We start from the raw sequence: 18,034 nt of genomic DNA on the forward strand, positions 1-18,034 counted from the left end.
GATTTTTAAATATTTCACGCTGGTCTTTTAGTTTGTAACTTGTAAACATTTTCCCAATTTATCTTCTGTGTGAAAGTCACTTATAATAGATGTTTGAATCAGCCGCTCCCTGTTAAGCTACCATAATGCACTTTGTATGATACAATCTGCAAAATAACACTCTTCGCTGTGTTTTGGCACAAGTGCCAACAATAAATCAAACTCAAATGCAACACAGTTTACCTGTGATATCACGCTTTTGTGCTGGGCTCCTGATCCTGGGGCTTCAATTTATCCTATTTTTTAAAAAAAACACTTATGAGCAAAACAAAGCAAGCAAAAAGCACTTCTTCCTCTCTGCCAAATTCCTATGCAGCCTCCAAATTCCCTGAACTATATACTCACTGAGGTTGTGTCTCACTCTGGATGTGATCTCTCTTTCCGGACCATACAAAGCTTGATGGAAATCTAGCTGACAGGTAATGACACCATTTTCTTTAATGTTGCCTCCCTGTCTGTTTACACCTTGCTCCAATTGCCAATCAAGATTTTAGGATGACAGTGTGACTCTTATTACCAGATCACCTTGGCCTGACAACCTACCTCTCTGACATTATTGCATCTTTGAACATCTTGTCTTATTTCATTCATTTTCCTTAACTCTATCTCCATCACCCTTCCACGTAAAATTAAAAAATTTGTGCCAAGAACATTTCACTGTTTTCCTCCCTCCACCTCTGCATCAAATTACTCCTCTGCTGCAGTCTATTTTGTTAAACCGTTCTTGTTTCCCCCACTGTCACCATCAGTATTAAGTATGAAGAGTTCTTTGTCACTGTTACAAAGTCATAAATGAGAGCTGGTTAAGGAGACCTGTGCTGTTTTGCTTTTACTGGCCTTTGAGATCATGTTAATTCTCAAGATATTTTTAATATACTAGTCATTAGTGGGATGCACTATTATGAGCAAGATCAGTTTTTGTTCCTGTTCCTAATTGTGCTGGAAAATAATTCGTAAAGCACTTTGTCCTTTGCTTCCCTTTGCATGTATACAATTCATCAAGGTTGTGTTCTGTTAGTAGTGTGGACTTCATCCCTTATTGCTTGAATATTGAAATGCTAAGACCACTTTGATTTTACGCACCTGTAATGGCCCAGGTGACTTTATTGTAATTGGCGATAAAGGAAAAAAATGTACCTCGAAGTCTATTAATTCCAGTTATCTGAGATGGCTGAAAGCATTCATATTTTAATCAGGAACAAAAACAAAGTTGCTAGAAAAGCTCAGCAGGTCTGGCAGCATCTGTGGAGAAGAAAACAGACCTTGGAAGGGTCACCGGACCCGAAACGTTAACTCTGTTTTCTCCTCCACAGATGCTGCCAGACCTGCAGAGCTTTTCCAGCAACTTTGTTTTTGTTCCTGATTTACAACATCTGCAGTTCTTTTGGTTTTCATATTTTAATCGTTAGAAGTGCTATAATTACATGATTTCTTGTCTCCAAAACAAAATCAGTTTTTCATTTATGGCCATTCTCTGCACACAAACTTGAATTAGTTGAAAGCTTTCTTAAAATCCATTTAGTTGTGTCCAATGCATGCCGTCAAGAAGATCAATTAGATTTGTTAAAAAAGTCATGCCATTCAGAAATTTCTGCTGCCTCTCAATCATTTTAAATCTCTCCAAGACATATGGATGGATACTTGAAGTAAGTTAATTTGCAGAGCTCCAGTAATAAGAGTAAATGAGTGGGTTACTATACAGAGCTGGTATAAACAAATGTGCTGAACAGCTACCTGCTGTGTGCCAGTTATGACTGTCTGTAATTGTTTCCCTGATTATCTAGTAAGATAAAAAACAGTTGAAGGAAACTGAAAAGCAAGACTTCAGTTTTGTTTAATCTTGCAAGGTAATTTTCTCTCATCTGAGGGCCTGCCATTCAGTTAAAGTGTGATACCCATAGTCAGTCATTTATTCGCGTCTAAAGCCCCGTCTAATTTAAAGTAATTGAGAATTGGACATTTCTTAGTCAGTACCTTAGTTGAGGGCTTTGTGTCTGTTATTCCTGTCTCCTCTAATCTAAATCTTGTTTGTGACATCATTCTTATTAACAAATGTATTACAATAATGTCGTATGGCATTGAGAGTAAATGATCAATTTAGAGAAATGGTGGCCAGATTTTGCGGGAGGTGGTGTTGGGGTTGACTATGAACAACCAGCATTCATTGGCATACCTGTGAAATGAAATATCTCTTTAGGGTATCCGGCATTCATGGATTAGAGTGGAAATCTTGAAGTTACAGGGTGTATTGTGGCCTCCTTTAGATCTGGCAATCAATCTCGAGTTTCCTGCCCTATCTTGTTTCAAACACTGTAAAATGGTCCATCTTTTTTAGCCAGTTTTTTCTTGCTTTTTGACAGCATTATGTCTAAGAACATTTAGTGAGCAACAGAACCTGCTCTGAAAAAATAATTTTCTAATCACAGCATGCTGTTAAAACTACTTAGATTTTATAAACTAAAAAGAAACAGAATTGTTTAGTTACAGAGATAGTAGGAACTGCAGATGCTGGAGAATCTGAGATAACAAGGTGTAGAGCTGGATGAACACAGCAGGCCAAGCAGCATCAGAGGAGCAGGAAGGCTGACGTTTCGGGCCTAGACCCTTCGGTATGTGCCAAATTGTAATGTTTAGAGATTCAGCTGGCCAAGCAGCAAATCCCATTCAAGAATTCTCATTCTGTCAAACAGGAAGTGAAAGGCTCTAAAATCAGATCACTTTGAAAAACGTTTTGCATAGAGTGAAGAAAAGATAGGGGCATACACATCGGATGAAGGCAGAAGCCAAAATATCATGAACAATCTTTAAAAAGTGTTAGCCTGAAGAGTTCATCAAGCATAATAGTGACATATAAGAATGCACTCTGCATATGTAAAAATATATTTTCAAGGGCTGGATCTGTTATTCAGCCTAAGTTATTAATCAAATTGACGCTAAAAGCCCTCATTGATGCACTGTAACTAATATTGTATGGGCTTTCTAACAGCAATGGGAGAGATGATGGCCTTGTGTTATTGTCACTAGGACATAAAGACTCAGGTATTGTTTGGGGCACCCAGGTTCACGTCCCACCATGGCAGATGGTGAACTTTGAACTAAATATAAAACTGGAATTAAGAGCCTAATGATGATGATGACACCATTGTCCATTGTCAGAAAAACCTGTTTGGTTCGCTGATGTCCTTTAGGGAAGGTAACTGCCATCTTTACCAGATCTGTCCGACTTGTGACTCCAGACCCACAGCAACATGGTGGACTTTTAACTGTCTTCAGGACAATTAGGGACAGGCAATGAATGCTAGCCTAACCAGTGATGTGAATTTTTTAAAAAAAGGAGAAGGGAAAGGTCTTGCTACGTGAGGTGATTTCAAAGACTGACTTGGGAAAGAATGAGTCTGATCTATGTTGGGCAGTGAGTGACACTGCAACTTCAGGATTTACACTCTGCACTTGTGCTAAATCCTGAAGTTATGGTAATTCAGAGGTTTAATGGTGAATGTTGACAGATTGCTATAAAAAAATCCCCACCAAATTTGGATGACTAAGCTTGAAAAGAAGAAATTGAAACATATTTTGCAGATGTTTCATCATAAATTTGATTTACTTTAGAAGTGGTGACTGCGTGTAACTTGCGCGTGATGTAATTTGAGGTTTGTGTCATTAATTTGTGAATTTTAAATTAGTCAGGTGACTCTATTTGTGCAAATCCAGCAAAAGTCTCGGAGAATGTACGTGGGCGCGTGTGAAGGTCCTGGTGTGCGGACAGATTTTGAAATGGTTCATCTTCGGAAAGTGCCAAACCAATATCATCATTTATCTGGTTTACTAGATATTTTTAAATCAAAGATTGTAAGTATTTTTGAAATGTATCTTAATTGATTTCTTGAAATATACTTTGGATTTTGTTGAAATCATTGTTCCCTCCAACTAATTTTTGTTTTGTGTGACTTGCATATCTCTATGTATATTATCTTAAATGGGGCAACTTATGGGCAGTGTGGGTGGTACCTTCCAGGTTGCTGCACAAACTTTTTTTAAAAGTCGACCTGTTCGGACATTACGGTACACTTCTGAGGCAGATGTGACTTAAATCCACACCTTCAAACCCAGAATTAGTGACACTTCCACTGTATCACAAGACCCCGACTAAAAATGTATGATAGCCAGGATTCAAGCTTCTGATCCACAGTCGGACACTTTCTCCATTGTGGCACTAGCCCACTTTGGGATCCAGGATACTGCACTTGTGCACACTTACATCGAACAATGATTGGAATCATAGAATTTTGCAATGCAGAAATAGATTATTTGGGCCATTGTGCTTGTGCAGTTTCCCTGAAAAAGAAAGTCTACCATTTAGTTCCATGCTGTAAGCTTTACACCTTTCTCTTTTACTTTCACTATTTCCTTTCTAAAAGCCTTGGATGCTGTTTCTACTATTCTTGTTAGAATGTTGCTGATGTTAACGGCTTCATTTTTCATTTTGTCTAATTTAAATATGTCTTTTGATTGGAAATTTGCTAATAATTGAGTTACTTAGAAGCAAAAATCAGAATAAGAAAACTCATCAATTTTAAAAATCTCTAATAGCTCTGGCTGTTCCAGCAAGAGCCAGTTTCTCTAGTCTTCTCTCTTAAATAAAGATTTATCCTTAGTATTATCTTGCTAGATCTTTTCTGTGCTTTCATGACCTTGAGATCTTTCCCAAAGGAATTAATTTAACACTGAATATAGAAGACTTGATGGCCGAAGGGCCTTTTTCCATGCTGCAATGACTCAGTGACTCTAAGTTACATTCCTAGTTTCAGTGCCTAAAATATGTGTATGATTGCAGGAAGAATGAGTACTGATCCTTTGGCCTGATTTGTACCTGGCTGTACTAAAGCTGAATTCTTAAAATAATAGTTCAGCTGGTTACATATAGTTATCTGTGGAGGATGAAGTAATATAAAATGCATTTAAGTGAGTGTGTCGTGTATTCCAACTTCTTGTCGGCTTCTGAAATGATTGCAAAATATGACGCAACTTAATTCACTGGATGCTGTGTTTGGTATATGATGTAAATAATCATCTTTTAATTTTGCAAGATTGGTTAGCAAGTTGCAGAAGGAAAGCACAAGGCACACACATCCCTACCCCTGACCCTACGTCACTTAACCAGCTGGTTCACTAACAAAGAGAAGGATTCCTCTTATTTTGTCGATATAATAATTTCATCCCACTACAAACTTGAAAGGGTTCCGGAGAAATCTTCAAGGATGTTGCCAGGTTTGGAGGGTTTGAGCTACAGGGAGAGGCTGAAAAGGCTGGGGCTATTTCTCCTGGAGCGTCAGAGGCTGAGGGGTGACCTTATAGAGGTTTATAAAATCATGAGGGCCATGGATAGGGTGAATGGCCAAGGCCCCTTTCCCAGGGTAGGGGAGTCCAAAATTAGAGGGCATAGTTTTAAGGTGAGAGGGGAAAATTTAAAAGAGACCTAAGAGGCAATGTTTTCACCCTGGGGGTAGTGTATGTGTGGATTAAGCTGCCAGAGGAAATGGTGGAGACTGCTACAGTTACAACATTTAAAAGGTATCTGGATGGATATATGAATGTGAAGGGTTTAGAGGGATTATGGGCCAAATGCTGGCAAGTGGGACTCGATTAATTTAGGATATCTACTGGGCATGGACAAGTTGGACCGAAGGATCTGTTTCCATCTTGTACATCTCTGACACTAAATACAAAGAAAAACCTTTATATCCATTCTATACTTGCTTTCAATTCCCAGATCTTTAATCAACAGACATACTCTTCGTTTATCTGTTGATCTGTAGCCCAAAACTTTAAATAGAGAAGTGATTTAAGTTGCTGCAGTGATTTGCTATAATGTGATATTTGTGAACCACCACAGAGACTGGGTAACAGTTGTTACTTGTGTCTTAGGAATGAACATTAATTGTGTTGCGAATGAGGCAACTGTTCAATTCTTAAGCTGCAGCTCTTGAGTGATCCTATAGACTATGAACTATCTGCTGGTGTAGAGACAGCTTGGCCCAGCCAGCCTTCTGGCAAGTGCTGAGGAAAGGGTGGGCAAGTAATATGGAAGTACTGACTTCTTGTTTGACAGCAGCACCTTCTATCATTATTTCTATCTCTGGATTCTTTGGTACTCCTTCTGATTTGTCGATGCACAAACAAATTAGTTTCAGTAGCACCATGGAAACCTGTTCCCAGCTTGCACATTATTTGAGGAAGCGAAATAATATATTCAAGGTAGGCATTGTGGCAGTGATGCAACTAAAAGCCTGGATGACAGCTGAACTGTAATTTTTGTGTGCAGGAAGAGCTGTTTCGTATGACCTTTTGTCCGATCTCAGCATCCCATTTAATTGCCGGACTTCTTTATCTTAGCTGTCATTTGCTGGTAGTTCCTTGACAGATCCTCCAGTAATTCTAATAATCTGGTTTGATTAAATAACATCTACTTTTAAAATTTTGACTACAAAGATCTAGTTCCCTGACCTAAATAGCTGTGGAGGGTCTAGAGAAGAGGACTTCCACTTCTTTCACCTGTGCTTTCTTTTTCGTGACCTGCCAAAATGCTTATTGCTGTTTTGAAATCTTCAAGACTGCATTTATTTCAGCTGATGATTCAGTGGGATAGGTGTGTTTAAGGGTTGTCACCTCTACAGAGGCTGTTTTCAGATGAGTTTCATAAGGGCTGGCTCTAGAAACAAAGACACAAGAACTTAGTATTGTAATATTATTATGACTTAAGCAAGTATTTCACATGGCTGCATATCTTCTGGAAAGATTATATAAGTCCTGTGGTAGAATTTTGCATTACAGCATTTGTAAGAATCATTGGATACTAATTTCTATCTAATACTTGACATCTTTTCCAGTTTCTATAGCCTTTTAAGATTAAATTTCCTTGTACTGAGATGTCCTGCTCCTCGGAGGACAGGACTTCCTTTATTGAGGTTTAGACCCTTCACATTGCTGAGCTGTGATTTCCACAGTGGGCTGCTTTTATCTGTAAATACATAAAGGATACAGATTATTAGCCGTTGATGTGTTACATTTCAAAAATCTTTCATGTCAGCAGGGAGACATTGAAACCTTGGAGGTTTACTATTATACATGCTTTTGCTTGAAATTAAGTGGTAGCGAAAGAGATTTAAAAGACAGAAATTGCATCCAGTTCAATACAGGTAGTTCTATAATGCAGTAGTTGCGTTCTTGCATGACTTTGCACTATAGAAAATTGCTATACCTGTCCAGCAGAAAGTTTCCATTATCCAAGCAGCGTCTACTATTCATCAATTGCGTTACAGCCAATTCGTGTTAACAAAACACGAATTATAGCAGAACTAGCTATATTATATCTTGAGTTCTAAGCTGGGGTCCTCTTGCTTTCTCATTGCTATTGTTTTCATAGAGTTATAGAGCTGTACAGTGTGGAAACTGACCCTTCCCATCCAGATGCCTTTTAAATGTTGTAATTGTGCCAGCCTCTACCACTTCCTCTGGCAGCTCATTCCATACATGCACCATCCTTTGTGTGAAAAATTTGCTTCTTAGGTCCCTTTTAAATCTTTCCCTTTTCACCTTAAACCTATGCCCTCTAGTTTTGGATTCCCTACCCTGGGGAAAAGACCTTGACTATTCACCCTACCCATGCCCCTCATGATCTTATAAACCTCTATGGAGTCACCCCTCAGCCTGCAACAGTCCAGAGATAATAATCCCACCCTGTTCAGCCTCTCTCTATAGCTCAAACTCAGGTGCACAACTCTGATCTCCAGTGGTTGTCTTACCTTTGTTATTGCTGTATTACTTTTCTTTTTCCTAACCTATTAATGCAGGTTGTTTGACCTTGTGTCTGAAGGTCTCTTTTTTGCCCTTTGTTCAGATACAGATTTTTTCCTTGCTTCATTCATTTTACTGTAACTAACTTGAGATGTAGATGTTAAGGGGGATTGACAAAGTAGACATAAAGATGATGTTTCTTCATGTGGGTCAGTCTCGAATAAAAGGTCATAATTTTAGGATAAGGGGTGGCAGACTTAAAAAAGAGATGACGAAGAATTATTTATCTTAAGCGGTCATAAATCTGTGGCATTCATTACCCCAGATTGCAGTGAATGCCTGGACATTGAGCAGGAGGACATAGATTTTTAAAAAAAAATTAGTAATGGTTTGAAGTGTTTTGGAGAGCAGGCAGGAAAGTGGAGTTGAGGCTGAGATGAGATTAGCCATGATTGCATTAAATGGCAGAGCAGGCCTGAGGGACTGAATTGCCTACTCCTGCTCAGGTTTTAACGTTCTTGTGTTTAAAAAAAAACCTTTAGTTTTGCCTGGAACAAAATAATGGTCAAAGGTGGTTATGCAGTGTTATTGTTTAATTGGTACAGGGCCCTGCAGTCAACTTTTCAATTTCTTCACGATACATTATGTCATAGAGCGGGAAAACACACTATTGAGAAACCAGAGCATTTATTCCTCTACAGAATGTACTTCTGCTCATCCAAATGCTGTTGCTTGTGTCTTAGCCCATACCAAGTCCATGCACTTATCATATTTGTCTTCACATACTGCCATCTGATCCTTAATACTTTCTTTAAAATGACAAAAGCAAAATACTGTACATACTGGAAATCTGAAATAAGAACAATAAAACTAGAAAAGCTCAGCAGTTCAGGTAGAAACTGTGTTGAGAATGAGTAGATTGCCAGACTTGCTGAAACTGCCTATGCTTCACTCTCATGACCTTTTGTTCCTGCACTTGAACACCAGGACCATTCAATTCAACAGCCAGTAACTGAACTTTGTCACTTAGACAAGTGCAGCAAAATTTACATCAGCAACACAATGCTACACTTTAAACTAAGTCTTGATCTGGTGTCCTTACCCCTCTCTCAAACCCCTCTCTGCGTGGCACTACGAAAATTTCACGTTAAGTAATAAATGTATGTTGATTAAAGTTCATTTATACAAAAACATTCTTCTCTTAAAAGGGATGTGTAAAACTTTTTATGAAGTGGGAAGAGATCTCCTAAGCAAAAAGGTTGAAAACGGCTATCTGATATAAGTATATTATTCAAACTTTTATTATTTTTAGATCCCTTTAATTTTTTTAAACCTGCAACGTTTTGTGAGATAAAATTGCTGATGTTTTCAGCTCAAAGGATGAAGTGTTTTCTATATTATGAGAAATTTAAACCTTACCTTTTCTGTTTACTGGTGTACTCTTTTGGAGATATAGCTACCTATGTGTTTTGTCTCTTCTAGGGATGCCCCTTGACACCTTTGCCCCCAATAAGTGTAGCTATTCGGTTTACATATGTCCTTCAAGACTGGCAACAATACTCCTGGCCCCAGCAACCCCCAGGTAGGAACACGGCAGGTCATATTTAATGTTGTTATAATCTGTAAATGTGTATCTAATTGTTCAGTTTAAAGGCTGCCATTGGGTTGGTTGACGTTGAATAAAAATTCAAACAGCAGGTCCTAATTCCTTTCATGTATATATTTATGGAAAGATGGTGGCAGAGTGGTAACGTCACTAGTGAAATAATCCAAACCTTAGGCTAATGTTCTGGGACATAAGTTCAAATCCCACCATGGCAAACAGTGAAATTTGAATTCATTAAAAACCTGGAATAAAAAGCCAGCCTGATGGCAACTGCGTTACTACTGTCAATTGTTGTAAAAGCCCATCTGGTACACTAATGCCTTTTAGGAAAGGAAATCTGCCATCCTTACTGGTTTGGCCTACCTTTTACCTGCAGATCCACGGTAATGTGGTTGATTCTTACACTGTCTTTTGGGCAATTAGGGCTGGGTAATAAATGCTAGCCAAACCAGCGATGCTGACATCCCATTAGTTAAAATAAAATTACCCTTACACAAACTTCTTTCATGCTTTAGTGGGATGGTGATGTTTCTGGCAAAGCCAGCATTTGCTGCCTGAATTGTCCTTCAGAACGTGGTGGAAAACCTGCTACAGGAGATCTATATCAAATATACACATAATGTTATTAGGGGTGGAGTTTCAGGATTTTGATCCAGCAACATTAAAAGAATGGCGATTTAGTTCTGTGTCAGGATGGTGTGTGGCTTGAAGTGAAACTTGAAAGGTGATATTCCCATTTGTCTGCTGTCTTTATCGTTATTTAGAAGTCCCAGGTTTGGATAGTGGTACCTACTGAGGCTTGATGTGTTGTTGTAGTCCATCTGGTACATGGCACAAGCTACTCCAACTGTGTATCGGTGGTGGAGGGTCTGAATTTTTAATGTTGCGGATGGGGTGCCAGTCAAGCAAGCTGCTTTGTCTTGGATGCTGTTGAGCTTTTTCAGTCTGAGTAAACTCCATTCATTTAGGCAAGATGGGCCAAAGGGCCTGTTTCCATGCTGTGGACCTCTATGACTTTATAAATGGTGAGTATTCCATCACACTCCTGGCTTTGCAGATAGTGGGCAAGCTATGGGGAATCAGGGGCTGAATGACTTGCTGCAGAATTTCCAGTCTCCGATTGGCTCTTGTAGCTATGGTAATTAAATGGCTGGTCCAGTTCAGTTTATTGTCAATAGTAATGCTTGGGATGTTGATGGTGGGCAGTTCAATGGTAGCCATTCCATTGAATGTCAGTGAGAAGTGGTTAGATTCTCATTGGTTGGAGATAGTCAAAATTTAGTTCGTGTGGCAGGACTGTTACTTGCCCAAGCCTGAGTGTTTTCCTCGCCTTGCTGTTTAAAGGAGTTGGGAATGCTAATTTATTTATTCGCTTGTGAGACATGGGTGTAGCTGGCTGGCCAGTCAACATTTATTGCCCAACCCTGTCTGTCCTTGACGTGGTGGTGGTGAGTTGCCTTCTTGAAACTGTGCAGTCCACTGAGCATTATGTGAACATCTCGACTTCTGACTTGATGAAAAGGTGGTCATACATGGACAGCCGTAATCGGGACTAGGATATTAGCCTGAGGAACACTTGCAGTGATATCCTGGGGCTGGGATGATAGATCTTCCACAACCACAATCATTATCCTATGACCCCAAGCAATGGAATGTTATCACCCGATTCTCATTGTATTCAATTTTACTGGAGCTGCAGGAGAAGAGTTGCCTTGGCAGAACCCAAACTGACCATTAGTGAGCAGGTTATTGCTATGTAAATACCATTAGCACTGTCAAAGTCCCCTTCCATCACTTTTCTGATGATCGAGTAGTCTGATGGGTAGTAATTTGCCCGATTTAGATTTGCTCTCGTCTTTAAGTATAACGTGCCTGAGTAACTTTCCACATTGCTGGTTAGTGCCAGTGTTAACAGCTACCATGAATGAAACAGCTTGGCTACAGGCCTGGCTAGGTCTGGAGCACAAGCCTTCAATGCTGCTGCTGTGGTGTCATTGGTGACTGTATTTTTTGTTACGTTCAGTATCCTCTGGTTAGTTGTTGATTTGCCCACAATTGGTTGTAAGAGGAGTACAGAGATTTAATATAATCGATGGTTGTTGTATGATTCTGTTGTTTGGCAAGCAAATAGTTTCTGTGTTGTAGCTTCACCAGCTTAATACCTTTTTGTTTTGTAAGCTCGGTGCTACTCCTAGAATGGTATCCTGCATTCTTCATTGCACCGTACCTTAGCTTGATGGTAATGGTAGACAGAGGGATATACCAGGTAAACTTGATGTTGATGGCAGAGTGAGGGAATGCGGCGTTAGCTTGATGGTAATGGTAGAATGAGGGATATGCTATGAGGTTACATTTACAGAATAACATTCTGCTGATGACAGCAGATCATGGATGTCCAGTTTTGAAATGCTGAATCTATTTTGAATTTATCCTGTTAACATTATGGTGGTATTGCCATGCAATGCTGTGCGTGGTATCCTCAATGTGAATTTGGGCCTTTGTCTTTCCAAGGACTATGTGGAGTCATGGAGATCTACAACATCGTAATAGCGCCTTTGGCCCATTGTGTCTATGCTGGTCAAATCTAACTACTCTGATAACGTCTTTGAGCAATTGGTCCATAGCTTTGAATGCCTAGGCATCGCAAGTGCACATCTAAATGAAAGTCTTGTTATATGAGGAGCAGTTGAGGACGCTGGGTTTGTACTCTGGAGTTTAGGAGGATGAGGGGGAATCTCATTGAAACATATAGAATACTGAGGGTCCTGGAAAGAGTGGGCGTGGAAAAGAGATATTAGAATGGAGATATTCTAATGGAGATATCCATTAGAAGGAGAGATGAGGATCCGAAGGCACTGTCTCAGAATGAAGTGACGACACTTTACTACTGAGATGAGGAGGAATTTCTTCAGCCAGAGGATTGTGAATCTGCAGAAGGCTGCGGAGGCCAAGTCATTGAGTGTATTTAAGACAGAGATAAATAGGTTCTTGATAACTCAGGGGATCAAGAGTCACAGGCAAAAAGCAGGAGCATTGGGTTGAGAATCATTATCAACCAAGATCAAATGGCGGAGCACATTCAGTGGGCTGAATGGCCTAATTCTGCTCCTACATTTTATGGTCTTAAATGTTTCTTAAATGTTTTGAGGGCTTTTGCCTCTGCCACTGCCACCCTCATACACAGTGAGTTCTAGATTCCACCACCCTCTGAGTGAAATTTTTTTTTTGTCACATCACCTCTAAACCTTCTATTCTTTACCTTAAATCTAAACCAACTGGTCATTGATTCCTCCATCAAGGGAAAAGGTTTCTCCCTGTGTACCCTTTCTATGTACTGATCATTTTTGCATATCCTGTCATGGACAGATGAATCTGTGACAGGTAGATTGGTGAAGGTAAGATTCAGTAGGTTTCTCCTCTTGGTTCCTTCATCACCTGCTGCAGCCCCAATCCATCTTTCAGATCCAGATTCAATAATTGAATATAAATTTGCCCAGCTGATGAGAGGATTTGTTCTTGTTCTTGTACCTGTACCCAGAGCATTAAAATCAAAATATTATTGATGCTTAAAATATGAAACAAGCACAGAGAACACTGGAGGAACTCAGCAGGTCGGGCTGCAAGTGTGGAGAGAGAAGAATGAACATTTGAGTCCAGTGTGTCTCTTGTTTAGAACTTTCAGTTCAGACATGCTGTTTGATATAATCTGCCAGACTTTAGGATGTGTGACTCATATACCAAGCATATCTCAGCCTCGGAAATTCATTTACCACATTATTCATTTGTGTGATAGGCAGATCATCTTTTTGGATTGTTGGCAGTAGTGAACACCACAAATGTTGCTACTCATAGTAGCAGTTTGAAACAGCTAGCTTCACCTCTTGCTCAAATTTTTGACATGAAGTAACATTTATTAATACCAGTAACAATAGAAAATGCTGGACATAGCAGATCTGGCAGCAATGAACAGAGAAACTGAGTTAATATTGGAGGTCATGAGTTTGCATAATATACAGTGAGAGATCAGGGTAGCCATTGTATTGCAGATTGTCTTTGCACCTTATTTCAGGAGGAAGCATGGATGGTGAGCAAATGATTGGGGACCTTATTTATGAGGCTGTCAATAAGGTCGTTCCTTTAGCATATGGAACTGAGGAGCCCTCAAGTATATATTGAGCAATAAAGGTAGACCTGCAGCAAGCAGCCAGCTACATTCACCCCTCTAATTTTTTCAGCTGCATTGCAGACCTCGGGTCTGTGTGTGGCAGCGGCTGGAGAAGTCAGAAGTGAATATGTTGGCTTGCCGATCCATGGACCATCTTTTGTGGCTGCGTAACTTAGAACGTTAGCAGCCAGTAGTAACAACCCAACCTTGGTGCTAATTTCTCAACGAATAAGAGAACACATTAGAATGTATGGGTGGCCCAATATGCACAAAAGTAATGTCCCTATACTCCCTATCGTGCCTATGGCTCTGTGCAGCATTAATTGGCCATAGAGTTGGGTGATTTGGTACAGACAATTTTGAGCAAGGTTTCTTTCAAATGTTAAGGAGTGTTTGAGTTCATTTGACATTGCTAGCTTATTCACCACAATGTTCAATTCAAGGCACCCATTGACATTTGCACAGTAGGCTACTTTGTGGCAAACTAGATCCCAAATTCAGCAACTCGAGCAGCCCAATTCAGGTTTAGCAACACTATTTATTCTGAAATAGATGCTTTTGCATGAGACCTAACTATGCTCAGTTGTTGCAAACATCTCTGAGATTCCACGAACTTGTCTCTGATTCAGTGATACCTAACCTCCTACCCTTGTAATGTTTCTGATTTGTAGATGATACATACACTAATTTGTATCCTTTCATGAATGTTTTAATAGACACCATCCTGCATTTAAATTGTATTCTTGCAAATGTCCTGGTCGCCCTGTTATTGGAAGGATATTAAGCTAGGCAGGGTTCAGAAGAAATCTACAGGGATGTTGCTGGGTATGGAAGGTTTGAGTTGTAAAGAAAGGCTGGATCGGCTGGGGCTGTTTTCACTGGACCATAGGAGGTTGAGAGGTGAATTTATAGACGTTTATAAAATCATGGAGTGTGGATAGGGTAAATGATAAATGTCTTTTCTCTAAGGTGGGGAATTTTAAAACTGGGGTCATGCTTTTAAAGTGAGAGGAAGAGATTTAAAAAGGACGTGAGGGGCAAATTTTTTAGAGGATGGTTCACGTGTGGATTGAGCTTCCGGAGGAAGTGGTGGAAGCCGGCACAGTTAGTGTTTAAAAGATACTTAGATAAGTACATGAATAGGAAAGGTTTGGAGGGAAATAAGCCAAGAGCAGGCAGGTGGGATGTTTGGAATGGACTGGTTGGACCGAAGGGTCTGTTTCCGTGCTGTATGACTCTGACTCTGAGTGCAAGGGAACAGAAAAACAGGGTTAATGGTTTGAGCCCAGTGTAACTGTATATTACAGTAATGCTTATCCCAGTACTATATTCAATCCATATGTAAGCATAATACATCAGGCTTCTTATTCAAATTTGGTTGTATGAAATAGGTCGTGATAGGTTATGGAAATAAATAATAGTTCTGAATTTGTGCAGTTTGCAGCACATTGTGTCCTTCTCTTTCATGCATTCCTAACGTGTATTTTGAATTTGTAGCTTTAGTAACTCCTGGTCCTTTTCACAGTTAAACATAATGTTGTAATTTAATTGCGTCAATAATAGCTGCAATACGAACGGCTATGATCCCTCTTGAACTCTTAATGGTTTTAAAGATAGTGAATTAGAAATATGTTGTTAAATTACCTGCTGAGTGTTCAAATATATTGTATCAGTAACAATGGACCCTTTTTAAATAAGTCTAGCTATATTTTATTTCTTTTTCTAAATGCCTTTATGGTAATGGACAGATGTTGGCTACTCTGATCTTAAGGCAAACATTATGTTTAGACTTGGCTGTTTTTCTTATGTTTTAAAGGCCTTTATTTTGGTATGTAGCTTTCTTTATAAAGAAGTTGGTAAGACTTGAAATTTTCTGCCACAGGCTGGTAAAAGAAAATCTGTACATGTGTCATGCTGTAGTGGGACCTGGGCGCTGCTGTCTGGCTAGCATTTACTGCCTGTCCCTAATTTTCCTTGAATGTGGTGGCAAGCTGCCTTCTTGAAACCACCGCAGACATATGCTGAAGACCCAGAATGCCCTTAAGGAGAGAATTCCATGATTTTGACCCTGTGACAGTGAAGGAACAGCGATCATATATCAGAAGTCAGGACGATGAGTTGCTTGGAGAGAATCTTGCAGGTGGTGGCATTCCCATGTATGTACTATTTTACAAGGGATTTAATTATCTGGAAAAAGAGGAACAGTAAAGGGAAAGTAAAGTAAAGTAATGTTAGAAAACATTAGACCGGTTGCTGATGGATGAATTATTAAAGTGACTTTTGGGCAGAGTTGGCTGGTCTTGTCCAGCAGAACCATTCTCCATGGTAAAGCTTAATTGCATTTTAAAAGAATATGCTTAAATTTCGTAGCTCTGACCTTAAACTAAAGGCAGTCTAATTATTGGCAAGTTTTATGACAATTTTGAAGTTTCAGCCATGGCTCAGTTGGTAGCAGGCTTTCCATGGAGTCAGAAAGTTATGGGTTCAAGTCCACTCTAAGTTGGGTCAACAGAGATCTCACCCATCAGTTAAAGAACTGATGGGGAGCCCCTTTTGATTCCTTGTGAGGTCCCCAATTGGAAGTTGGCAAAGCAGTGGTTGTTTCACTGGAGACCTTGGATTATTATGGAATCCCTCAAACAGCATTGCAAGAGCAGATTATCTGGTCATTATTACATTACTATTTGTGGCAAATTGATGTGCATAAATCGACTGATGTGTTTCTGATATTGCAACAGCAATTGTGTTGAAAAAACATTTTAAACTTTGGGGAAAACTGGGTGCAAGTACAAATCTTTCCGTTTCACCAATTAGTAGATCATATATGTTTTGTGATGTTTTTGTGTACCGGTTAGAGGTAGAGCTGCAGAAATCCGAACTAAGGGGAGCAAAATGATGATTGTCACAAGCCTAAATGCTATAAAAGTTATGAATAGTCAAAAAACTAATGCGTATGGATAAGTCGATACAGTGTGAAACTGGAGAAACACAACAGGTCAGGCATCATCACAGGAGCAGGAGAGTTGACATTTTGGGCCTAGACCCTTCAGCAGGAGTCCTGTATCGACGGTACACTGTATCAACTCTGACTAAAGCATCTGCAGTTCCTGCTATCTCTATGTGTGGGATAAATCTTGGCTTACCAAGCGTTAATCTTGGACTTGAGAAAAAAATTACATTCAGGCTTTTCACAGAAGTTCTATTTGCTGTATTTTACCTTATGGCCTGGATAATTCAGGAATTTATAGTTAATTCATGTATGGTAGATGTTTATCAGCTACATAAGACTTTGAAAGTTTCTGACATTTTATGTGAGCAAAGTGCCTTGTACACAATTTTCCTTCATGTGTAGATTTTGATGCATTGGTTGGAGGAGAAGTGGGTGGTCTAGAATTTGGAAAATTACCATTTGGAGCATGTGAAGACCCGATAAGGTAAGGCTGTGCAATTTCTTGATGCAAACTGTAATAGTAAATGAGGTTATTTTTTTTTTTCTCTGATCCTGCAGTATATTGTAGTAGAAGAAATGTTTTTCAGTTTAAAAAGTGAAGTTTGGGTAATTAATGTTATTTGCCTACCTGTTATCAGTTAAATAAGGAGTTCTACCACTGGACTGGATAGAGACAATATAACCTATTTAAATATGCTTATTGCTACCAATTACAAACAATAAACTGAAGCAAAAACATAACTGCTCTACATAAATACAGCTTCACTATCTGTGCTCAGCATGCAAAGATGATCAATCTTGCTACAACCAATGGCTCTGGTGCCACAAATCTTCTAGAGAGCTTTGCTTAAAAGGCTGCTTGCCTGTCCTTATATTGAATTTTTCTGTAGGTCTTGCACAACTATTCCATGCATTCAACTTCAGTACTCTTCCCTTTCTTGACTTTTTGCTGTCTCAATTTCTGGTGGTAAACTGTAACAAATATGTAAGCCTGTTGACTGTCACAGCGACCTTGATTATACGTCCTTACAGCTTAGACCCTATAAGGACTCCATTCTGTTCTCCTGAATCTTGAATCTCTGTTGCAACTGTTTCAATGATGCAATGTTCCATGATACTGAAATATCATTCTATTTTCTTTAACTGAGGATATCGCTTTCATTCTCTTCCGCCGTAGGTGACAAGGCTCATGCCACACGCACCACATATTCCACACGTCTGTTTTCACCCCTTTTTCCTGTCCCAAAGCCACAAAGTTGTCCTTGTCCTCACTTTGCACTGCACTGACCTCAGTATTCAATGGATAACTTTTCACCAACTCCATCATGATGCCACCATCAAACAAGTCTTACTCTGCCCTACTGTTTCAGCATTCCTAATGGACAATTCCTTCTGTGATACCTTGGTCCATTTCTCAATCAACTCTGTAGCTCCAACAGCTTCAGTTTGCCTGCCACTTCAATTCTTTATATTGTCCTCA

At 39.5% G+C, this 18,034-nt stretch overlaps 1 protein-coding gene across 4 annotated transcripts in view; it reads left to right on the forward strand.

The window, feature by feature from the left end:
* rab3gap1 (RAB3 GTPase activating protein subunit 1) overlaps positions 1–18,034 on the forward strand; it is an 80,807-nt gene that overhangs the window by 19,052 nt on the left and 43,721 nt on the right. For all 4 annotated transcript variants that reach the window (XM_048598936.1, XM_048598937.1, XM_020530350.2 and 1 more), the window contains 3 exons: positions 3,723–3,888; positions 9,316–9,415; positions 16,957–17,038. In XM_048598936.1, the coding sequence (XP_048454893.1) occupies positions 3,723–3,888; positions 9,316–9,415; positions 16,957–17,038 (348 nt within the window). The remainder of the gene's footprint in view (positions 1–3,722; positions 3,889–9,315; positions 9,416–16,956; positions 17,039–18,034) is intronic.

This window comes from Rhincodon typus, chromosome 7, assembly GCF_021869965.1.
Source record: "Rhincodon typus isolate 14 chromosome 7, sRhiTyp1.1, whole genome shotgun sequence".
NCBI lineage: Eukaryota > Metazoa > Chordata > Chondrichthyes > Orectolobiformes > Rhincodontidae > Rhincodon > Rhincodon typus.